At 39.3% G+C, this 25,990-nt stretch overlaps 3 protein-coding genes across 3 annotated transcripts; 1 reads left to right on the top strand and 2 right to left on the bottom strand.

Annotated features, from left to right (window-relative positions):
- The first annotated feature begins 3,072 nt into the window (after positions 1-3,072).
- On the top strand, positions 3,073-6,812 carry LOC118411675. Its single transcript, XM_035814152.1, has 4 exons — positions 3,073-3,445; positions 4,098-4,341; positions 4,521-4,690; positions 5,008-6,812. The coding sequence occupies exons 1-4, from the start codon at positions 3,073-3,075 to the stop codon at positions 5,949-5,951; spliced, it is 1,731 nt and encodes a 576-aa protein (XP_035670045.1). The 3' UTR covers positions 5,952-6,812.
- A 6,104-nt stretch (positions 6,813-12,916) lies between these two features.
- LOC118411620 (UDP-glucose 4-epimerase-like) lies at positions 12,917-16,085 on the bottom strand. Its single transcript, XM_035814090.1, has 3 exons — positions 15,934-16,085; positions 14,772-15,087; positions 12,917-14,159 (listed from the first exon to the last, which is right to left on the bottom strand). Exons 1-3 carry the CDS (start codon positions 16,041-16,043, stop codon positions 13,515-13,517), a joined length of 1,071 nt encoding a protein of 356 aa, XP_035669983.1. The 5' UTR covers positions 16,044-16,085; the 3' UTR covers positions 12,917-13,514.
- A 6,526-nt stretch (positions 16,086-22,611) lies between these two features.
- On the bottom strand, positions 22,612-25,592 carry LOC118412254 (4-galactosyl-N-acetylglucosaminide 3-alpha-L-fucosyltransferase FUT5-like). Its single transcript, XM_035814985.1, has 2 exons — positions 25,439-25,592; positions 22,612-24,222 (listed from the first exon to the last, which is right to left on the bottom strand). Exon 2 carries the CDS (start codon positions 24,084-24,086, stop codon positions 22,617-22,619), a length of 1,470 nt encoding a protein of 489 aa, XP_035670878.1. The 5' UTR covers positions 24,087-24,222; positions 25,439-25,592; the 3' UTR covers positions 22,612-22,616.
- Between the last annotated feature and the right edge of the window lie 398 nt (positions 25,593-25,990).

Genomic DNA, 25,990 nt, shown 5'->3' with positions numbered 1-25,990 from the left:
ACCAATGAATATAACAGTTCGCTTTTTCAGTCGGACAGAGAACGCGTAGCCATCGTGAAATTTTCCAATCACGTGGTTGAAATATTACATCGGAATGAATCAATTAATGAAACTTTGAAAAACAATACATGCTATAACTCACTGGGTGAAACGCGCGTTCTCCTTAAGTATAACTAAGACCTTTGCAAGCGTTTTGAAGGTCGCATGTCTCCAGTGTTAATGACGGAAAAAAGGCGCGTGTACAGGGCGCATCCACAGTTTGCGATAATATAAATCTTAGATTGATTAAAGGTTTGGTAATATCCGGTGATCAACGGCCTGTCTATGTACTTCGGATAAAACAAATTCTCCTTCAAACAACGGAGAGTATTACCCACAAAGTAATACTCCTTACCAGAATAATGTGACCATATGAAACTGCCTACTTATATCACTTTGTAAAGGTTCGGTCTTTCCCGCTCACTACACTGTGATGACAGATACAGGATACAGGAATGGATTTGACAGGGGGAGTGAGACTTTCCTCCGGCACTTGTCCAAGATTCATCAAGGGTACTCTTTCAAAACGATGTATATTAAAACATTTTGTGTCAAACACAAGTCTTTACGAGTCATACCTTAGATTACAAAGTTTTAAAGTCGCGTCTCTCCTATGGCCAGGAAGAAAAATGACAGAAAACCTTGCCGAGTGACTCTCTCCAATGACATAAGTTAAAGGTTTGGTATAAATTGGTCTGTTTGATATTCCAAAATGAATTGCTCCCAAAGTACTAAGTGGTGCGATGATTGTGAAAAGTAGAACTATCTGATGATGCCGGGAGGGATGTGAGAGTTCCGTACATGGTAAAGCAGGTCTGTACTCGTGTACTCGGACTAGGGCCAGGTAAACAAGATGAGGTACATTACATGTTAGATATAGTTTCCTTCAAAAGTAAGGGAAGTGAAATGTGTTTGTTTTCTTTGAAGATTGATCATAATCATGTAAGGTACATTACAGGTAAGACAAGTGTGTTTTCGTTAAAGATTGACCTGATGAGACAACAGGTAATGTACATTACAGGTAAGACAGGTGTATTTTCTTCAAAGATTGACCACAAGACACCAGGTAAGGTACATTACAGCTAAGACAAGTGTGTTTTCTTTGAAAATTAACCATAAGGCACCAGGTAAGGTACATTACAGATAAGGCAGGTGTGTTTTCTTTGAATACTGACTATAAGGCACCAGGTAAGGTACATTACAGATAAGGCAGGTATGTTTTCTTTGAATACTGACTATAAGGCACCAGGTAAGGTACATTACAGATAAGGCAGGTGTGTTTTCTTTGAATACTGACTATAAGGCACCAGGTAAGGTACATTACAGATAAGGCAGGTGTGTTTTCTTTGAATACTGACTATAAGGCACCAGGTAAGGTACATTACAGATAAGGCAGGTATGTTTTCTTTGAATACTGACTATAAGGCACCAGGTAAGGTACATTACAGATAAGGCAGGTATGTTTTCTTTGAATACTGACTATAAGGCACCAGGTAAGGTACATTACAGATAAGGCAGGTATGTTTTCTTTGAATACTGACTATAAGGCACCAGGTAAGGTACATTACAGATAAGGCAGGTATGTTTTCTTTGAATACTGACTATAAGGCACCAGGTAAGGTACATTACAGATAAGGCAGGTATGTTTTCTTTGAATACTGACTATAAGGCACCAGGTAAGGTACATTACAGATAAGGCAGGTATGTTTTCTTTCAAGATTGACCAGAAGGCACCAGGTAAGGTACATTACAGATAAGGCAGGTATGTTTTCTTTCAAGATTGACCAGAAGGCACCAGGTTATGTACTTTCCTGTACATTGTACTGTATCTCATTTGGTCATACCTCTTCTGTAGGCAAAGAAAATATACCTGTCTTGCCTCTAATGTACCTCATATGGTTTTACCTGGCCTGTAGTCAAAGAAAGCACACCTGTAGTACCTCTAATGTACCTCATCTGGTCATACCTAGTAATTTGTAAAGAAAATACACCTGTCTTACCTGTAATGTACCACACCTGATCATACCTAGTCATTATTAAAAGACAACACACCTGCCTTACCTATAATGTACCTTATCAGGTCTTACCTGGTCATTATTCAAAGAAAACACACCTGTCTTACCTGTAATGTACCTCATCTGGTCATACCTGGTCATAAGTCAAAGACAACACACCTGTCTCACCTGTAATGTACCTCATCTGGTCATACCTGGCCTGTAGTCAAAGACAACACACCTGCCTTACCTGTAATGTACCTCACCTGGTCATACCTGGTCATTATTCAAAGACAACACACCAGCCTTACCTGTAATCTACCTCATCTGGTCATACCTGGTCATTACTCAAAGAAAACACACCTGTCTTACCTGTAATGTATCTCATCTGGTCATACCTGGCCTGTAGTCAAAGAAAACACACCTGTCTTATCTGTTATGTACCTCATCTGGTCTTACCTGGTCATTATTCAAAGAAAACACACATGTCTTTCCTGTAATGTACCTCATCTGGTTTTACCTGGTCATAAGTCAAAGACAACACACCTGTCTTACCTTCAAAGTACTAATATTCAACATGGTATTATCTTGTTTATATACAATGACCACACAACTATGTGTTCCCAGTTGATGCCATACCCGGTTAATACAGACCCATGTGCAAGTTATATCTAAAAAAACTATCAAAATAATTTGTAAGAGTAGAGCATTATGTCTGTATTACTGGTAACATCTTTTGAACGCTGTTCCGTCAACTCAAACTGCGAAGTCAAATGCGTGACCGGAAATAAAAATATGGGCCTTGCAAAAACCCCATATAGACCCGTGATGGTATTTCCTGTATTCGGGCTCGGAAACAGATCCTCAAACCCTGAAATGTGTTCAAGTTTTGACGCCAGAAATTCCGTTTTCACGAAGTGATCTTCACGAGGTCTTCAAACTCGTCTGGAAGAAGAGTTTAACTCCATATAACTCATCAAGAGATCCTCACGACGTTTTAAAAGTTGGCTGGAATACGGTGATAGTCTTTACATATAATATGGCCGGCCGTGAGGGTCGCCCCCATGTGCAAAATCTGGGCAGTAACACGTGCGACGGCGACCTTGAGTTCGATAAGTGGAATATACAGGAGTTAAAATTATTTCTGTCGAACCGAGAAGTCCCATCAAGTGACAAAAACAAACATGAACTTATTCGTCTCTGCAAGAAGGCGCAGCTTTTGTCTCTACCAAAGGGATCGGGAATCAGTGACCCCGGCCACACCCGATACATCGAGCAAAAACTGATCTTGGATGGGGGCCTTATAAGGTTACCAAATCCTTCTTCTTCGTCTTTGGCAGCAGGGTGGGAGTCTGACGGCTCAGGTCTTCCAGATCTACTTCAAGTTGGAGTTGAAAACTACTTTGAGCGAAGTGAGTCACGCAGAAAATCGTCACAATCTATTGTTGTTGTTTTTTTTCTCAGTACATTCCTGTTACATCGTTGTTTGGTTTGACTTGGTTTGACCTAGTACTACTAACTATAACAATGTGTTACATGTGCTAACTGTTCATCAAAGTTCTGACTGTTCATTTTGTCCATATATTTTTCAGCATCTGCAGTTCATGCATATATGTTGAGTTCTTAATAATTTGGGTAAGTGTCCACAAGATATTACTATTTATCTTTAATATTGACAGGTTGTAAATGCACCATAGGCTTTTCAATGGCATGATGATGTTAATTTTGTAATTGTTGGTGTGCTTGACAAACGTTTTGTGTAATCCAGCAAGGTGCATATAAATTATAATAGTGGGGATTTAATTTCTTGCTAGTGGGAAAGTGGAGTGTTCACGGTGGTTTTAAAAGGTTGCAGAAGTGCCATACACTGTAGTATACATAGTCTAGCATCTGCTCTGTCGTACTGCTGGCTGCTGAAAATGCCATTTACAGGGTTAATTATTTTTCAATGCACCGCAGGCATGCAGTTTATGTGAAAAGTACATCTGTAGGGAAGGACAGAATTTAACTTATTTTAAGTACCAGCTATGTGTTGATATCTGTATCTCACTATATCAATTTTAGAAAACAAGGATATGAACATCAAAACAGCGGGAAAGGAGGCGCTGCGAGACGGAAAAAGTCTGCACCTCTCTGGGCACGTGTGCAATCTGCAAGTCCATGGAGTACACGTGGACAGCCCGTACTGTTTCATCCGCTGCAAAGCTGTCAGGGAGACAAGTGTCTCACTGCCTCCATACGACACATGGATAATTGTACACAAGAGAAGAAACATCATTGTTGATGGCTACTGTTCCTGTCCTGGAGGGTATGTAATACTACTTTTTTTCCGCATTGTGTTATTAGAAATCTAAACCTTGACAAGTTTATCATTGATCAGTCCTTTTGTTGTCTTACATTACAAGTTACAATAGTCTTACTTCAGTTAAGTAGCACAGTACAATGACCAGGTTCGACTAATCTATTTGTGATTGTTTTCAATTTTAGTATTCAAGGGACCTGCAAGCACATTGCAGCGCTGTGTCACACTGTTATTGAAACAGTTGCCAGAGGTGATAACAAAGCAGTGACGGAGAAAGTCCAAGCCTGGCATGCACCATCGAAGAAGCCACATAAGCCAGACTTCGTAAAGGACATAACCATCCGAAAAGTCAAAGGTACAGTTTAAAGCTAATACTGCTTTTATAACCTGTGGAAATTGAAATGTTACATAAAGTATTGTATGAATTACTATAATTCTATTGTATAAAACCTGTACTAGTATTGTTTTATGATGCATTATGGCTGATCCTTACTACACAGTAGTTATTGTTATCACAGTACATATATATGTAATGAATAGAATGACTTGTTGCAGTGGTGATAAAAACACCAAATAGTTATGGCTGCAACAATAGTCTTACTTCAGAACATTTCTCTGGTAAACTCTAATCTTCTTTTAGTTTTTGCTGATGGAAAATTACTTATGGTTCAGGTGATTGTGGACTGGAAGAAGACAGCAACCACACAAAACGTACAAGATACAACAATGATCCCAGGGCAGTTGAGGACAGACAGGACAAGACTCTCCAGGACCTGGACTTAGAGGGACTCAGGGTGGCAACAAATGGTAGTGCAGGGATATTGGCTTATGTACAGTTTGGCAGCAATGAGTCTGAGATGCCCGATGTTGAACATGTTGTTAATGAAGAGGTTGTTACCAATGCAGAATATATTTGTATGCCAGATCTTCCAAAAACTTTACCAGAAATTGCACAGGAGGCTAGCAGTACTCAAGAACTGTTCCAACTAGCAACAACACCTGTATCAGAAGAAGTAGTTAACATCATCAGAGAGACCACCAAAGACCAGACACAATCAGATAGTTGGTTCAAATATAGACAAGGGAGAATAACTGCCAGTAATTTGTACGAAGCAGTAAGGAAGGTTCGTTCAGATGAAACGGTAAGTGAACAAAACACATCATTCCTGAAGAAAGTTATGGATTATGGTCCTCGTCCATATGCACCAGCAATATACTGGGGACAGTACAATGAAAAATCTGCTGTAGACAAGTTTGTCAAGCTGAATCGGCGACATCATAAGAAGCTGAGGGCAGATGCTTGTGGCACAGTACTGTGTGCTGAATACCCTTTTTTATCAGCATCTCCTGATGCAGTTATTACATGTACATGTTGTGGAGTCAGGCCACTTGAAGTCAAAAACCCCTACACCAATAGACACCTGTCAATTAACAAGTTTGCAGAATTGCCTGATACCTGTCTGGACATAACGTCAACAGGAAAGAAAAGACTTAATGCGTGTCATTCCTATTATTACCAAGTACAGGCACAGCTACTGTGTCTGCAGGCTGACAGTGGATACTTTGCCCTCCAGACAGCCTGTGCTTACAATAACTTTCATTGGGAAGAGATTTGACTTGATCCTGAGTTCTTGGAGGAGGTAATTTCCAAGTCATTGCTTGTTTTCCAGAAAGTAATTGTTGAAGAGCTTGTTCATGAAAATGTAAAGAAAACAGTCATGCCCAACATTGCTGTGATTACACTTGACCAAACATCTTCTGCAGCAGAGTATATCTGCAAAGTGTGTCAGAAAGAATGTAAGGATGAACCTGAAAGATTTGAAGAAATGAGTATTTATTGTGATTATTGCCACGATTGGTTTCATTGGATATGTGTTGATGTCACAGGAAAGGAGACATTTCTGAAGAAAAAGAAGCTGAAATGGAAATGTAAACTATGTATGAGCAACGACTAGAAATTCTTGTCATTGTTTATACATAGTTAACATTTCCAGTAGAATAGCTGTATTAACCCACTTTACCATACATGGTAGATATACATGTACATTGTTTCTGTTTGCTGCATGTGTCCTGCTATACATATTGTAGTATTGAGAGTTAAAATAACTCTGCTCAAGCGTATATACATTGTTTCATTCAATTGTATGTTTGTAAACATTTTAACATGTTTTTTTTTTCCATCGTAACTTTGTAAGAATGTCAACATTACATAAACTACTGGAATATGGTACACACTTAGAATGTTGTGGTACAAGCTATCAAAGTGGGCATACAGTATATTATGTGTGGCTGTACTGACAAGCCACAATTTGAATTGTGCATACCAATTGAGAAATACATAGAGAGGATATAGAATATTTCATTCAAATGAAGCATATAGAGTCAATTCCACATTACTAAGAGGGTATTTCTTGCCTTTTGTTCCAACATTTTGGAAATCTTAATAATATTCTAACTGTGATAAGTAACTGTTTAGAACTATTTATAACTTCTGTTTAATGTTCTAAATATTTTCTATAGTGTTCATACATGTTAGAAACATTTCTAACATCAAATACATTATTTCTGTTTACTTAGAATAGTTCAAACTCACTACAAATATTATTTCAAAACCCTCAAGGTGACTCGGAATCGACTCTACAATGTTTCGTTCAAATATTTTCTACAGGTACATTAGCATTTCAGGGGAACAATCTTTGGTTGTAAGTTTGTTAGTGCACAGACTACAATAACTACATTATCAAATAGATCTCTCATATTGAGGGGAATTGGCCCCTTCATCACCTTGAAATGTTTGATCCTACCAATAACTCTCTCTATATGTATCCTAGCATTAGCTACACTCTTGGTTCTTCTGTTCTCTGATTCTGCAAACTGGTTCTTCTTCTTTAGAAAGGGAGGTATAACTAAAGTAACCCCCTTATCCAGCAGTAAGTCTTGTATATTGAAACCCCTGTCAGCAAGGAGGGTGTCACCAAAATCAAAACCCTCAACTAAATTCGACCTGGAAACAATTTCCTTGTCACTCATCTTTCCGCCTGCGCTTTTGGACACAAAGGACACTGTACCAGCAGGTGTACAGGCTATCAATACTTTTAAGGTTGGCCTATTTTTGTAGTTTGAAAAAATCTGTCCATTTGCTTTGGCAAGTGATGGCCTTTGAACCTCAATTTCCGTGCAATCTATAATTGCTCTGACATTTTTGTACTTTTTGAAGCAATCCGGATAGTAAAGCTTGAGTTCATGCTGTGTGGGCCAGTAGATTAATGGAGACAATTCTAGAGCTAGCAAGGGTAACCAAGTTGACAAAATTTGTGAAACTAAAGTAGTACTACAGCAGAAAAGATGGGCCAGGAAGTCTTCTACAAAGTTTTGTCTCAACTTCATGAGAACCATTAACAGTTCATTTTGAGGAGTCAAAAAACGCTTTGGGCCTGGTTTTTGTTTGTTTGTCGTCTGATAACTCTTGGGTGTGGCAGAGGATGAACCCTTGTGATATTGTAGGTTTGGTAACTTGGATGCAACTATGTTGAATACCCACATGAAGATTGCATATGTTAGACCTGTGTGCAGTGACATTTTGGTATCTGAGTCCTTTATTTGTTCAATGTCATATCTGACTTGCTTAGAGTTTTTTGCACTTTCCTTGACAGTTTTTAGTTCCTCTTTTAGTTCCTTCACTTCGGTCTCGAGTTCCTGATTTCTGTGTTGCAGGTCCTTATAGGCTCGCTTGCATAATTTGCAAGTCTTGACACACTCACAGGAATCAGGAACTGGAGATTGTGCCTCTTCCTTAGACGCAGCATAGGAATGATCATTACTGTAACAACAACTCTGTTCAGATTCAGTGCTAGCATGTTCTGAAATATTTTCAGTGTTATCACGTCGGCCCAAGTCATTGTAGGGTTCAGGATCATCTTGTCTTGTGCCTTTTTTTTGTTTTTGTACTCTCTCCATTGGCAGCTTGCGTTTCACTGATCCTTGAATAGGAATGAAAATATCTCAAAACGAGAATGATATAATCATCAACAAGAGATCAGTTGAAATCGAAATTTTTCAAAATCAAACTAGAATTACTTCAGGGATGTAGACAGGAATCTGTTGTCACTGCAAATCTCAAATCATTGCATTGAAACACTATCTAGATGCATGAATCATATTAGCATTTACATTATATGCAAATAAACAAACACAAACAAACAAACATCATTGTCACCCAATTTATTTCTTTGCTCATCATGGTCTTTTTTAGTACTTTCAACAATTTATTTTTTCTACTTGCACTTTATGCTAAAATAATACCTCTTCTGGTGTGCATGTAGGTGTCGTCAGACTCAGTGATTGGCCCCCTCATGGAGTCCATGACTGAGAGGTTTTGGGTTGGTGTGCTATGATATCCGCGCAAGTAGAGGGCTGGGTGTGGGTACTGCACTGATGGCCTCCCAATCACAAAGTGGTTACTGCACACTTTCTGGTTTTCCGAGAGCATTTCAAGGCCTTCTCTGTGAAGAAGGCGGGCCCATGTCTTCCTGTGCTCTGTTGGGCACTTGAAGAATTGTAGAAGGCTCACGTGTTCCTTCACAACCATTCTACAAAGGAAATATTTATTTTATCTTAATAATCTTTATATATTGTTATGATGAAACGAGTGGAGACACCAGTGTCACCTCCTTGAGGATGATCTGAACTGAACTGAACTGAAGATGCTATTTCATATATTAGATAAAAACTGTCATAATTATCAACATAATCGTGGGCAATAAATGAACAAAGAAAGAAACAGTTCAAAAACATTTTTATTTCTTAATCATGATGCTTTATTTCTTTCAAAATACATGATACAGGTAGCAGGGTTAGCTTTAGGAACCCTAATGTTCTGCTGCATTACATGTGTTGAAAAAACAGAAGACAGCTATAAAAAATAGTGATTGCCCAGTAAAGAATATTGTACATTCTAATGAGAAAAATCGATATTGGTACAGAAGATTCATTACAGGTATAGACCTGAACCAGGACCTTATTATCTGTGAAAACTCGTAAATAAGTGATACTCAAAACAATGATCTATTTCGCTATAAAGGACTGTTTCACAGTGTTTTGGTGGAATATCCGACTTTCGTTGGCGTATCCTGTCTTCCGGCATGTAAACAAATTATGCTAACTGTCTCCGTAAGTTTGACTGTAGAAACTTGGTAGAAATTAATATAAGCTCTACTCTACTTCGCTCTTGTTTTTTCTTGAACCGGTAAAACGCCAAAACATGTAAACCCCTGCCGATATCTGTTAATTTTCTCATCGGTCCAAAATCCGATCGACCGGCCCACTTCCGGGTTTTTCGTAACCTGTCCAACGGGAAAAAAATGTTTTGTACCGGTACCGATGACTGGAATATTGAATATTTAAGCTAATAAATACCTGTCTGGATAGCGCCTGTCGTTGTTACACCCAAAAACCACACATCGGTCCGATTTCCCCATTGTCGTCCGATTTGCGCTATGACTGAAGGAAATTTTCAAGTTTCGCGCGAAAGCAGTTGTCCCCCAGGGCGACCATAATGCACCGCGCGGCGTCCTGGGTCAAGGGTCACCCGGTATCCGTGAAAAGAGCTATGGTTAGCACATAGTGTCTCCGGTGATTCATTGAGATAAACTTGCAATATCAAGAAAAAAATGTAGGGGTCGTCTTTGCACCATGAGGAAGAGTCAGTGCTCGCAACCCGTTTGAAAGTATACAACTGTGATTATCGGCGGGAGGGGGCGCTTTGACAAATAACGGGATCCAGCCTGTGTGTCAAAATATTAGAACTGGCATCAAAAACGCACAGCACGCGAGCACACACACGCAAGAACGTAGTACTACACACACGTTCGCACATGCACATTCACACACGGACACACACCTACACATACACACACACATATATACACGTTCACACAAGTACACACACACACGCGCGCGCGCATATAAAAAGACTTTGTAAAACCTCGGATTATTCTAAAAGTCTTATATGCCGTGTTCCTTCTGTGCAGTTTTACGGTATGATAGTGCCACCTGAGAGGCAACTTTCCCAATGGGTGGTTACTGCTATATAATGGTATGGAAATAGAGCGGAAAATCTTAATTATACGTCTGACCATTGTGAGGATATCCAGTGCTTGCAGAACAGAGTATTTTCATACACCTGACTGCACTGAAAGAGACAACTGGTGCCCAAAGACCCGTCATTATCTAAAATACCTGTCATTTTGTGCATTTGCCAGATAATGGTAGCAAATTTCATCTCTGGTTATCTTCCATAATGATAAGTGGTGTTTTTAATAACTTTGCAAAGACAATCATTATGTTGTCGGTATCATTGTTGTTTTGGGGTCGAATAGAATCCACAATCATTATCTTACATCTGCCTATTATCAATGGATTGAATATCGAGAAATATATATCTTGCTAGTTAGAACTCTAGATAGAAAATTACTTGTTTTTGTGATATGTAACATATAACAACTATATGAAAAACATATCCCTTTTACTTGTGAGAAGGTCGAATGGTGTCCTTTCTTCACACAATGCTTACTTAAAGGCTTAGAAATAGATATAAGATAGTGGCACAGCTTTCGAATTACTGTTGGAAGGTCATATGTATGACATTTGACGGTTGACATGTCCCATATTACAAATGACAGGGTAAATCTGGTAACACCCCTGTCACATTATCCACGATCTTCGGGCGTATCGATGGAAGATCGGTCATATCTAAGATCGACAGAGGGTTGCGCGTATTTTTACCTGACAACCGTCCTTGTCACATATAAGCCATACTTTGTACCTTGTAAAGATGTTCTGCAATAAAGTTATTATCATAAGTGATTGCCGCAGAATCGTCGTCCGATCGATTTTCGCCAAATGTGACACGGTACTAGTATACTGTAAATGCAGAAACTTTTGCGGTGGTTTAATGCTTCACCGCGAATTTAAAAACACCGCGAACATTTTTCTATGGTATTAAGAGACTACAGTGCATGGTGCTACCGCGAAATTAAATCTCCGCGAACTTAAATGCATTTACAGTACTAGTTTATAGATTTACTGGATGTATTTGACGATATTCGGTAAATCCCATTATTTGTGGAGGAGTGAGTCCTCCATATCTGACTCCAGGTGTTTTTAATTATAATAATCTATTACGAGATTATGTCCAGGTACGTCTAGAAATGGTCGAGCCAATAATTATATAGCCATTAATCCTACATAAGTCTGCTTATCGCTGTCTCAAGCGTCAAAAGCCAAAAGCAACCCCTTATCGGGCACGTAGTGTTATTGCTAGTATTGATAGATATGTATAAGCACATAAGCTAGGCGCTTATTTAGAACCAGTCACACTTCAGAACACGTCTAAAGCTTTTGATCTACAAGGCACTATCTCACAAAGTTGGCACACCCTTCATTAAAATGGAAATCATTTTGAAAGAATGGTACATAGAAGTGTGTTCTCAATGAATTCCCTTTCGTCCAATTAATCCAAAGAATGTGTTTAAAAACGTCAGTTAGGTGAGAATTGTGTTTATAACTGAAGAATATTCTTAGGTACATTGCTGGCCGTCGCGAGCTAATTCAGAGGTACCCAATCCGTTGTACAGAGCGTGCTAGCAGTGCGGAAGCTCCTCTTGCGGATAGTGACTATAAGTGCAGTTTGTAGATGGAACGACACGGAAATAGATGATTTGCATGTTGTAGATCTTAGGGTATGTCTTTGCCAATGACAAATGAATAGTATTAACAATCTTTTCTTTCCCTTGTCTGACTCTTTTCTTTCCATTTAGGTTAGATATTAGAAGATTCAGTTTTTGCTGGCGTTTCTATTAACTACTAGTATACAATATGACTTAAATCGGGAACTTAAAACCACTGCAAACACTCCTACCGCGAAATTAAATACTCGCGAACTTAGATGCAATTACAGTCACAAGTTGTGTTGTATCTTTCTTTGATTTGCACGAATAAATACCCGAGTGTTGAAATTTGTTGATTTAGACATTATGGAGCTTTCTCCGAAAGAGACAATGAATTGCTTTAGGGGCTTACGTGGTGATGGATTTATGACGTCTTATCTTGAAGAGAAATAGATTAAGAACAGCCTCAAGGAATAAGACATGTCCAGTACGTAGATTCTCCTTCCCTTCTTAGAAATTGAACGAAACAATAGCCTAGTCACACCTTTGACTCGAGACATCAATCAAATTTGACATCTAAAGGGGTATCTCACTACAAGTGGTATGTTGACTGTGTTGCTACGTTCTAAATTGAATTTGCACTATCCATTTATAATGGGAATATCTCGTGAAAAAATAGACTAAAATACAACAAAGCAGTACCACATTTTGTAGTATATTTGTAAAAAAAAATCTTTACCTTTTCCGTGGAAGTTTTAAGGATGCACTATAAGAAATACGTACTGCCACGAGATGTTTTCAAAACACTGAGTCAATCCTTAAGTATGCCTGGAGATTATCACGTAATTACACACTACGTTATAGGCCACTCCCTAACTCCTCTAATAATGACATAAACAACTCACAGACAGGTATTGAAAATTTGATTCTTGTGCTTTATTTTGCTTTCACATGATACAAAGTTATAATGATACATCAATATAGTACTGTGTGATTTGTAGATTTATGTAAGTGCCCAACACAATGAAGTATTTACATCTACCTACTTACACAAGCTAAATCTAGATACAATTCCGTACATTGATGTTCAAATTATCAAATGATGATACCACCAAAATACATGCGATTTCACGTATAACACAAAATCATATGTACTAGAATTTAATCCATTCCATTCCAATGTCCAAAATACATTAAACGTTTATTTCAATTGTCTACATGTCCTCGCCTTGATAGTTGAAACCATCCCAACCTACTACACTGCGACAACTTTGATTTTGTTCTAAATCAGCTACGTATACAAATACATAAAAATACATATCAATATCAGTATTGATTTTAACTGTAATGCTTTACAAGCCATATCACAGGAGACAAAAAAATGTAATTTTCTAATACTGACTGGGGGAACTAAAAATGAGGTACACTCGTACAATGTGTTACAAATGTGTTACAAATGGTTACAATTTTTGTCGACGCTCCCAAGAAGCGAGCCCAATATTGGCTATAGACCTAAACATTGGAACATGTGCGGAGCTCCCTGTCTGACAGGAAGGGCATGACCTTCACAAGCTCGCGGATCCCATCATCCACAGTGAGGGTTGTATTGTAGCCTAGCGAGCGGAGCTTAGCATAGGACACTTCATAATCTCGCTTATCCTTATCCTCACCCTCATCTGACAAGGTGATCACACACTCAGGAATGAACTCCTGGATCTTTTTGGCCAGCTCAGCCTTTGTCAGGTTCATGGTTTCAGAACCAACGTTATAGGCCTGGCCGGACATCTTTTCGTAGTTCCTAAGGACGAAGGCGAAGGCCATGGCGGCGTCTTTGATGTGCAGGAAGGTACGGCGGAAGGAGGCTTGGTAGAGCGCGAAGTGGTGTCCGCTCAGCGCCTTGTAGGTCAGGTCGTTGACGAGCAGGTCGAGACGCAGCCGAGGGGAGGCCCCGAAGACTGTCGCCAGGCGGAGCGCCACTCCTCCGGCGCCCATGACGGCCTTCTCCCCAGCTGCCTTGGTCTCCCCGTAGAGCGTCAGCGGGCTGATGGGCGTGTCCTCGGTGCAGATCCCCTCCACCGCGCCGTAGCATGACCCGGTGGATGAGTACACAATGCGCTGGTGTGGTTTCAGCAGGCGGACAATGTTCTCGGTGCCCTCCTGTAATTTAAAGCACAATAGCGAGATGTAACTTCTGTCAATGACATGCCCTGAGGCAACAGCTTTCAAAAGCTTTTGGCAAGTCAACACAGTTTTAAGAACATAAAAATATCAGTCACTTGTGGGCGAGTAAATAATACACTTGTGTTGATTCATCAGGCGGACAACGTTCACTGTGACCTTTTATGATTTAAGACACAACAGTAGCATGGTATAAGTTTTTGCCAATGACATGCCGTAGGGCTAAAACCTTCAAAAGCTTCTTGGAAGTCAACAAAGTTTTATCAACAGCTCAATGGCTTGTGTGATCTGACATATACGTCGCAACTATTCGCAGACAAGCAAAACGATTTCTTATGTAGCAAGTCTGTCATTGACATGGTCTGGACAACAGCTTTTGGATCTTTTCTCTAATATAACAAAGTTTGATCAGCAGAAAAATCTCAATCGCTTGTCTGACAGTGTTAACTTTTTGTTTCTGTGGGACAACACAACAAAAGAGAAAGTGCTATCCTTATTGTCTGTCCAATTTTCCGACAACAAAATCTCTGACAACGTCTGACAATGTCTGACACATAATTGTTCACAGACAAGCAAATGTGGTTGTCTTACCTTGTTGATTTTGATGGCCTTCTCCGGGTGGGCCGCGCAGGCAGGGAATCCCACAATGGCGGCCAGGTGAACGATGGCGTCCACATCAGCCATGGCGTCCGCCAGCTTGACTTCGTCCGTGATGCTCCCCTCCATGAGCCTGAGTCTGGGGTGGCCGGCCACGGGCAGCAGCGGGAACACCCCGAAGTTGAAGATGTCGAACACCGTGACGTGGTAGCCCTCCTGTAGCAGGATGGGCACGAGCGTGGAGCCGACGTACCCTGCCCCGCCGGTCACCAACACGTGCTGGCCATTCTCAGGAGTGATATCTGTAAAGCTGAGGACACGAAACACAATAAATTTAGTGCACATGTAAATAGTAGTGCCGTAAATGGCCTTATGTTCGTGGTTATTTAATTCTGAAGCACGGAAGTTTTTAATTCGCGACGCAGTGCTACAGCCAGATACGGTGAAGCGGAAACCGTGAAAATAGAACCAGCGCAAAAAATCACGTTTTACAGTATTTTGATTAACATACTCTTGCCGCGAAAATATGTTGTTTCTATTTTCATTTTTTCCGTGATGATCTTCTTTAACTTGAAAACGTGATTGAAATCTGAGATCCACTGCATTTTTTCCAAGTTGTTGATCCACCGTATGACTCAAGTCATGCAAACAGACTACATACAACCAGGGCGTTATATAACGTCCGTGATAAAATATGGCACAAATGCAATTCTTTATTTTTCGAGCTTGTCCCCGATAGACTACTTATTACAACACTATTTCTGGTGCATTTTAAGCCGCTTTTATGATGAAAACTTCTATTCAAACCTTTATCTATACTGTTTTATCAGTACACAACTTAGCAGTGCCTTTCGGCGTTACACACCGGCTTTGCTAGTACACGAGACTTAAGTGCTATACAGTTTAAAACTATAGGCGTTGTTCAAAACTATAACCCCATGAAAGTGCCCTTACTGCATTTGGTGCCAATGCGTACCGATACGAAACTTTTGCGATTAAGGAATTTACGAACATCGCAATCTTAGGTTAATATACATGTAGATAGCAGTATTCGTGATCACGGCTTCTTGCTTTCGTAACACATAGCCCACCATTCCACATACATTACATGTATATCATTTCATAAGCCAAGAGAATCGTAATTAGATCATCTTACCTGTCCATAGTTGAAGAATTGAGAATCGAAGGCTGAGATCTGTGGTCTGAAGTCACTCTGTCGAAGTGTAGAACTTTTCCAGTCGCAATGGTACTACTCAGTGACAGCATTTAACACGTCCTGATAAGTAATTAACAGACACTCAACCAATGAGGTAGCTCCTACCTCGCGGTTTGGTGTGGTTGGCCTCCCCCTATTGGATAGTTTTTCATGTCATAGTCTGCGCTTTGTCCTTTGACATGTGGGGAGTGGCTAGATACTTGTTCAACCAGTCCGACAACTTGGTTGCGTCGTTGGACAAAAGAGTGACCTCAATTCGAGATCGTTTCACGTAGCCTGCTACCGTCATACTGTCATCGCAAATTACCATACAGATAGCCTTAAGGTTATCTTTATTTGCAATTAACGTACCAAATGTATCCACCAGTAGGCATCTTTTCACTGAATGGAGATCATTTATTGAACAAAGCTGGATTTATGTACCTCCTGGCTTAAAGAATTATCAATGCTGTAAAACTATTCTTCGAACGAAAACAAGACGTACACATTTTCCAAAAGGCACCTCTTTGTCAATGGAATTCGTTTGAAGTAGTTATAATACTAATAGTTTGATCCATCACTGTTCGCTCAATAGTATGACGAGCGGAAATGACGTCATACACTTTGTCTTCCATACGTCAATAAATCCTTAAAAGGCGACCAATAAACGTAAATAACGAAAGAAATATGCGCATGACGAATGAAATGTGCGAGTGACGAATGAAATGCATAAATGGTGCAAGAATGACGAACGCTTTGTCTATCTTATGACGTAGCTAGGACTGAAAATTACAGCCTTTAGGTTATCTTTAAGCAGTGTCAAATTTGCCATTTCCCCAAAAATATGGGAACTCATCGTTCCGTATTGTATTGTGTAATGTTATTTTAATGGAACAGTCCGTTTGAGGTCGGTGTATTGTCAGAGTGTATCAACCGCACCCGACATAGATGTAACAGGGAAGCCATACTTGTAAAATTAACCACACTTATAACTAAGAGATATGTCGACAAGGGTCCTTAGTCAATATTCTCACTGAATATCGCGTGAATAGACATTTTCATAATTATGTGTTGAGGATCTTACCAACATAGTCACAAGAATATCTCATCTGACAATGCTAAAATCGTATTTTGTTAGGATTTTTATGACATCTACGTACATAGTAGCAAAGCTTAAAATTTAAGGCTGATTAATTGTCATATTGACTAAAGTACGTGGCAACTTTTAGATCTTAGTTAAAGACCATGCATGAATGTGATTGTAAATAGCGTGTAAAACATTTGCAGTGTCTATTATAGGATGTTTATCGGCAGCACAGTATTAAACATAGCTGTAGACAAGCTTCTAAGATGTTATCTGTTTCTTAAATGGCAAAAAGAATGTAGAATACGACACAATTGTCGTCAATCCTGGCCTCGAATTACCGCGCAATTACTTACTTACGTACAAGGTAGCCTGTTTTGTAATTACTGATGCCTGGTTAAACAAGCGGTCAGGGCCTCCCGTAAGGTTAAATGTCAATGAACTTGTGATAGTGAACATTGTGTAAAAACATTTTAGGATCACCACGACAAATGTTGATAAGTAGAAATTATGATTATCATGGCTATGTCATAGGTAATGTTGGATATAATCAAAGCAACAGAAAGATTTTGTGAGTGATCAAGCACGCGTTACTTCGATTCAACAGTACGCAGGAGATGAAACCAAGGTCATTCTTGAAAACAAAATGGCGGCAACTCTTTTCATTCGCTTATCTTTTCTGTCACTTAACTTGTTTGGCAACGGAATGTAGCATTCTCTGACTTCTCAAGGTCGATTTAAGATACAACAACAGACAGATAGTCAGAAGTAAAGAGAGAAGAAAGAGAGAGAGAGAGAAAGAGAAAGAAATCACACATTCAATTATCTTCCCATACACTTACTTTAGGTTTTTAATGTTTGATATTTATTTCAACTGCCGTTGCATTTTAAATCGCAAGTTGCGGAATAAGCAAACATTGTATCACAAAATGACGGGCATTAATCTTCAATCATGGGGTAAACTTTTTTGTAGCGAAGGTGATCTGAGACCGCGTGTGAAAACGATGGAATCGAAGTCGATCCTCCCCCACTTGTCTAACTCTTTCATGACGTCAGCCCTTGCCTCTAATGACCGCGCAATTATTCAGTTACGCATGCAATGTTTTCTGCCATCATTACATACGCCTAGTTAAACATATTGTCCAGCAGCTAGGGACTCTCGATGTAATAGGTCAAGCGGCAACCAACTTATGATAACAAACATTATGTTCAAACATTTAAGGATACAAAATATTGATAAGCAGACATTATGATTGTTTAATCAACTACAATATATTATAGCAATGATGTTATGGGAAACGCGTTGGATTTAATGAAATCAAGAACAAGATTTGTGAGCGGTCATGCACGTGTAATTCGATGCACAGAAGCTGCTTGGTGAAGCCGAGGTCATTCCTAAAAACAAAATGACCGTCCTAATCATATCCTGTCAATTAACTAATACTTTGCCATAGAATCAAGCATGGTGGTTGGGCCAATTCATCTGAAATACTGACAAATCATGTACGTAGGTCTTTTATATTTAAATAAAGTCAATAACAACAGAAAGAGGAGAGGATAAGAGAGATAGAGAGAATTGACAATATCATCGTCTCAAAAGTTTGATTTTAGTGTTTATTTCGTGGTGTGGACTTTTTAAGTGCACACAGTCTGAGATCGTGTAAAAACGATGGAATCTAAGTCGATCCTTTTCATGGCGCTTTGCTCGACCAGTTGAACAAGTTGCAGCGAACTCACATCGGTCAAAGGTCATCTAACAAGTCAAGTCAATTGTATTGCACAAACAACATAATTATAGACTGGCAGCGACTGAAAACAGACAACAGTGTGACACGATGCAATCGAAGTCAGTCATTCTTTATACAAAGGTTTACAATGACATGTACCTGACCAATTGAACAAGTTAGGATCACGTGTCATAGGTCAAAGGTCATTCCACAGACGTCTAAAAGTAAATATTGCGTGCAGGCAATGTTTTGTTTTAAAGGGATTGTGGCAATGAAATTGATATAGGATATTGTTAACAGATACGTTGCAAATTGAAATCTACAAATTTCGACCACATAAACGACTTTTCATTTTTCAAAGACATAGTTCAATATGCTAGTACATGTATCTTCCATACTCTTTAATACTTAAGGTATTCAATCAAGACATTTTGTATTTGTTTCAACTTCAGTAGCATTTTAGATCACAAGAAATGTAATAAGCATAACGTTACCTAAAAGTTTACATCCAAAAAGAACAGCCATTACTCTTTATGGGGTAAACTTTTTCAGATCGTGCGAAAACGATGGAATCGAAGTCGATCCTCCCCCACTTTCATGACGTCAGCCCTTGCCTCAAATGACGGCACAATTATTCAGTTACGCATGTAATGTAGCCTGCCATAATTATATACGCCTAGTTAAACACTCGGCCTCCCGATCCTATAGGTCAAACGTCAATGAACGTACGATTACAAGCATTATGTTCAAACATTAATGATACAAATATTGATATAAGCAGACATTATAACCAGAGATTATAATTGTTTAATCAACTGGAATATATCGTAACACGGACGTTATAGGAATCACGTTGGATTGAACGAAATCAAGAGTAAGATTTTGTGAGCGGTCATGCGCGTGTGATTCGCTTTAACAATGCACAGAAGCTGCTTGATAAAACCAAGGCTAAGCCTTAAAAACAAAATGGCCACCCTAAATCATGATATGTTCTATCCTGTCACTTAACCTATTTGGCCATGGAATCAAGCATAGTGGCTTGGTCATTATTTGCACTGGTGTACGTTATGAAAGGTAATTCTTACGTTATGTCTGGAATACTGACAAATCATGTACGTAGGTTTCTTATGATTAAATAAAGTCATATCAACAGAAAGAGTAGAGGATAAGAGAGAGTTGACAATATCATCCTCTCAAAGTTTGTCAATGATGTTTATCTCGTGGCGTGGATTTTCAAAAAGTGCAGACGCTTTGAGATCGTGTAAAAACGATGGAAAAAAGTCGATCCTCCCCCCTTTACTCACACATGGTTAAGTAGATCCTTGATCTATTCATGGCACTTAATTTGCTCAACCAGTTGAACAACTTACAGCAGCTCACATCGGTCAAAGGTCATCTGAAAACAGACAAGCGTGTGACACGATGGAGTCGAAGTCAATCCTTCTCTGTACGGAGGTTTACAATGACATTTAATTGACCATAGGTTGACCAGTTGAGCAAGTTAGTATCACATGTCATAGGTCAAGGGTCACTACACAGGCGCTTAAAAGTAAACATTGCACGCAGGCAATATTGACGTCTCAAAAGCAATGTTTTATATATAAAGAATTGTAAGTGACTCTGTACTCTGTATATTTTATTGTTAACAGATAACGTTACGTGGCAAGTTTATATATGCAGATTTTCCCATAAAACATTAACGACTTGTAAATTGTTCAAGGACATAGTTCAATACACTTCTATCTTTCCATACCCTTACTTCAAGTATTAAATTCAGATGTCTGATAATTATTTCAATTGCAGTAGCGTTTTAGATCGCAAGTACTGTAATAAGCATTACGTTACCTAAAAGATTAACCCCAAAAGAACAGGCAACAATGAAGTAATTTTTTATTGAAGGTTATCTAAGATCGTGTGAAAACGATGGAATCGAAGTCGATCCTCCCCCACTTCTCTAAATCTTTCATGACGTCAGCCCTTGCCTCAAATGGCTGCACAATTATTCAGTTATGCATGCAAGATAACCTGCCATAATTTCATACGCACGCCTCGTTAAACAAGCAGTCAGGGCCTCTCGATCCTATAGGTGAAACGTCAATGAACTTATGATTAATGATACAAACATAAGGTGCAAGCATTGAAGGATTCATACAACAAAATATTGATAAGCAGACATTATAACAACCTCATCAAGTGTAAAATTACAGGAATCGCGTTGGATAAAAAAATATGATAAAACATCAAGAGAATGATTTTGTGAGTGATCATGCGCGTGTAATTCGATTTAACAATTCACAGAGGCTGCTTGATGGAACCGAGGTCACATACCCAAAAACAAAATGGCGACCACCCTGATTTATATACATGTATAACGTTATGTTCTATCTTGTCACTTAACTTATTTTGCTATGGAATCAAGCATGTTGGTTGGACTATTATTTAGCTCTAGGTGTATGTTATGAAAGATGATTATTAACGTTATTTTGGAGTATTGACAAATCATGTACTATGTACATGCATATGTTTCTTTTAATTAGATAAAGTCACAGCAACAGAAAGAGTAGAGGATAAGAGAGAGTTGACAATATCATCGTTTTAAAGTTTGATATTTATTTCGTGGCGTGGATTTTTTAAGTGCAGACGGCCGGAGATCGTGTAAAAACGATGGAATCTAAGTCGATCCTCCCCCACTTTACTCACACATAGTTAGATCCTTGATCTATTCATGACACTTTGCTCAACCAGTTGAACAAGTTACAGCAAGCTAACATCGGTCAAAGGTCATCTGAAAACAGACAAGCGCGTGACACGATGGAGTCGAAGTCGATCCTTCTCTGTACGGAGGTTTACAATGACATTTAATTGACCAGTTGAACAAGTTAGTATCACGTGTTATGTTATATCACAAAGGTCACTCCACAGACGCCAAATGTAAACATTGCGTGCAGACAATATTGACGCCTCAAAATGTTTTGTTTTAAAGGGCCTGTAGATGATATTGAACTCTGTATACTTTATTGTTGAAGTTGTTAATTTGAAATATATAAATTTCCACCACGTACACGACTTGTAAATTGTTCAAGGACATAAAGAATTAGTTTAAGGCCCTTGCATAATTTGATCGTGTTTTGTGTCGTGGGGGAGGGGCAGGTTTATGTTTGCAGTCTTACTTCAGACCAGATTTATTTTTAAAGCCTATTATGAATAAAAATCATGATCGATGTTGTGTTTGAAAAACATGTTATAGACAAAGTTTTCTACATCTTTTTTGTTTTATCTGAAACTCATGAAAACAAGACAAATGCACAGATTGAATTATGATTTTTTTTATTCAACCTAATGAAAATCCAACAAGCTGTCGATCTAGGGACTAAAGATACTGTATAATGAAAATACCAGCTGAATCAAAGTGCCAAATTTACATATCCATTGGATCAAATAAAAGAAATTGACGAAAGACCCTTATTGTACTAAATATATGTACAGATTCTCGTTTCTAACAAAAACTAGCTTCAAATATGTACAGGTTCAAATTCTCACTTGTAGCATAACTAATCTAAAGGCCAAATTCACTGGTTTACATTTCAAGTTATTGTTACGTATATATAAAGGAAAAACTACTTTTAAATATAGAAAATTAATAAACAATGATAATTCACTAAATCGACTGATGTGTTCTGTGCGTTAAAAGTACAGAAAAGACTCACTTTGACTTTTTGCACTTTTTACGTCAAATGAATCATGACGTACATCGTGGAGGTAGAAAACATGTGGATAAAATATAGCTTATGAAAAAAAACAGCAATGAGAAAGTGCGGTACTATGTTGAATGCTCATGCATATGAAGCAACTTTGAAGCGATCGTTCTCAAACTGTAGCTCCTGAAATTTCACATCTTCCATCGGATCGCACATCGACTTGTTCTCGCCTTCGAACCAACCCCTCAAATTCGTGTAAAGTTTCCTCTTAGTCGGACACCTATTCAGAAGCTCCCTACACATATTACACCACATACCTTCCTCTAAAGGTATGTCCTTAGGTGGGTGGGTCTTCCACTTAAAGTATGCGTTATATTGGTCCTTATCTTTATCAAGTAACATTAAGTAGTTTGCGAGTTCCTTGGGTGACTTGAAGTCGTCCACGTGGATGTAGGAGTGCGGTGGTGCCAGCCTCTCGTAGTCGGATCTGTTGGCTCCTAGAACGACTGGAATGACGTCGTTTGCCAGGGCGTTCCTCCAGAACTTCTCGGTGAGGTATTCCTTACACTTCATGTTCTCGAAGGCGAGGTAGAACTTGTACTGTGTAATGATGTCAGGCATGCAGGTAACGTTCCACTTGGCGCAGACAGTCTTTCCACATCTTCCGAAGACATCCACGTGCATGTGCTTGACCAGTTCAGTAGCGTAAGCGACGCGATTGGCTTGAGTGTTGCACTTACTGATGAACCAAACTGCTAGCTTCCTCTTTCCCTTTGTGTAGTCCTTGTTGGGATCGACTCCTTCGACTTTGAGCCTCTGGTAGGTTCTGTGTAGAGATCCCCACGCACCAGACGAGTCGGAGTCTGCTCTGTAGGTGATGGTCCAGTTAAAAACACTCCTGTACGTCTCAAAGTTTATAGACGGGAACCCCGGGCACTCTGTGTGGTACCATACCCAATGCTGGCGAGGGTGACGAAATTTCGGCAACACTGACGCGTTGTAGTTCTTCTGCAAGTTGCTGACTTCAAAGAGAACGGCGTCAGCTTCTTCAATTTCGTTCCGAAACTTGGAAAAGATACAGTTCGGCATACTGAGGCATTTTGCACCCTTTCCCTTTGGTAGAACCTTCCTCATCTGGTTGTCCCACAGCTCTGTCCAGATGACAATCGTCACCTTGTCTCGCTTGGCGACTTGGGTAGGTGGGTCGTACCATACTGAGTAGAACTTTGAGAGGGGGTTGACGTTCGGGTTGTCCTTGGGTTCGGGGGCACACGCTGGATCTGTCTGTTCGGGAACCTCAGGGATCTTATCAACGTTCGGGTTATTACCTGCGTTAGGTAGATCAACTTGTTTCTTGGGAATATCTTGGATTTTAGGGACATCTTGTCTGTTAGGGATATCTTGTTTGTTAGGGATATCTTGTATCTCACGGTGGCCATCTTGTTTGCTTGGAATATCATGTTTGCTACAGTCACATTTATGTTCGAAATCCCTAGAATCCCTGCTACTATCCATCAGGGCATTTGTGAAATAAAACACGAAAATGGTGGCCAGACATATCGGGACCATCACCAAAAAGCGCCGAATCAGTGACGTGGATCGCATTTTGGATTGCCGAGATCTGGGACTGTTCGGTGTCAACTGAGACCTTGGTGTGTGATGGAGCGAAGGTTTTCTGGGGAGTTGTCTTTACAGACAAGAGCCGATCAGACTACAGCTCTACCGTTACCGTAGTGCCCGTCTGAAAAAACAACAACACATAATTGTTATTTTTCATGCATTATTTCAGAATGCAACTGACTCATAGCAAGGAGGTTAAAAAAGTGTTTTTTAACCTCCTTGCTCATAGCAAACACGTACATCACGACCATGAAAATGTATAACCATTGTTCACCTTTATTAACGGGGTAACCTATATCCATTGATGTCATAAAAACAAGTTATGAATTGTAATATTCTAAATCTTTTTATCTATTGAAAATGCTTCCATTCCAAACCACCGCCCGTCTACTTGATACCCAATAAATGCCACGATTTTTTTTAAACAACGTATATAGGTTGCCCCGCGGATAAATGTGAACTAGCTTTGCACATATAGCAATGTGACAACATAGCAATCTAGTATACGCAAACGCTTCCAGAGGACTTTGAAATAATTAATTCTATGTCAATTAATTCTGTCAAATTTGTAATTGTTAATTAATGCGTCATGCCATAATGCAAGAAATAGTTTGCGAATTCGAAATGTGATCCTTAAGACTTTTAAATTTTGCTCTATCTAGTCTTTTTGCTTACATGCTTAATAAACAATTCAGTCTAAAAGGAAAAATTTTCTGCATGTAGGCACAAAGTACAACACGTGTCTACCTAGGTACATTAATTGGTCTATCGTTGCTGTTGTTCAACTCAACGCGACTAATTTCCCCTCCCCCTTTATGTACTTCCCAACAGACTACTACGATTGCTGAAATTTAAAATAAGGTAGAACTTGACCAAAGGCGAGACTTTGCCAGGGTTTCACATTGTGTACGCCCCATGCATAACTCTATGACTTTCATCTTTAGGCAAATGGGCTGTTAAGAAATAAAGGTATGGGGAGAGAATTTGAGGTAGGTGGGTTCAAGCATCTGGGGTAGGATTTGAGCAATTTTGAATAGAGAACTAAGGAGAAAGGCGATAATTTTCGATTGGCAACAAAGAGGGTTTGGGAACTTGGAATTATGGAAGGCTTGGAAATTTTGACTTGGGAACTATAGGTGTTTTGGGAATTTACATTGAAAACTATGGAGGATTTGAGTAACTTTGGATCGGAACTAAGATAGTTATTTGGCAGGGATAAAATCTGATTCGCGCCCCTTCTATCCCCCTCTCCACATTTTTATTTTTGAACAGACCATTTGTACTATTTTTAGAAACTACCTGTAACATTACGAAATCGGTTACGTTATGCCACTTACCGGACTCCTTGAGTGCTGACAGTTGACTACGCTGTAACTGCTCGAAGAATGTTTCCAAAATTTTACGACATTTCTCGGAGGTTCTGAAGAAAACGATGCAATCGAAGTCGATCCTCATCAGAAATGGCTGCCTAACAAGACGGAGATACGCATGCGCGGTTGTCTGTCACTCTACCTGTTGAACAGGTACCCACACAAGGACAGTCATCTGGGTCAAAGTTCAATAGAATCCGGGTCTAATTTAAAGGGTAAATTACTGTAAACAAACATTTTCAAAATGTCTCTAGCAATTTCTCAAATTTTGTTTGACAGAGGTTTAGATATGATAGATTATATAAACTATATCGAAGTTAGATTAATTCCTGAAATCTAAAGTTGATTTTATTTCTTGTCTAAAGATTGAATGCGTAGACATTCATGAATATGTGATTCTATGTAACTGCGGGAAATCCTCTTCACCAGAAAAGGGCCCCCTAATTACTCGGCTATAATATAGTCTGTCATCTGTGACTTGTTGGACAGGTACGCACCACTGGGTAATGTCAACTGTCA

This window comes from Branchiostoma floridae, chromosome 3 (genome assembly GCF_000003815.2).
Source record: "Branchiostoma floridae strain S238N-H82 chromosome 3, Bfl_VNyyK, whole genome shotgun sequence".
Taxonomy (NCBI): domain Eukaryota; kingdom Metazoa; phylum Chordata; class Leptocardii; order Amphioxiformes; family Branchiostomatidae; genus Branchiostoma; species Branchiostoma floridae.
Note: the sequence above shows the minus strand (reverse complement) of the source record. Positions and strands in the feature narration are given on the sequence as shown.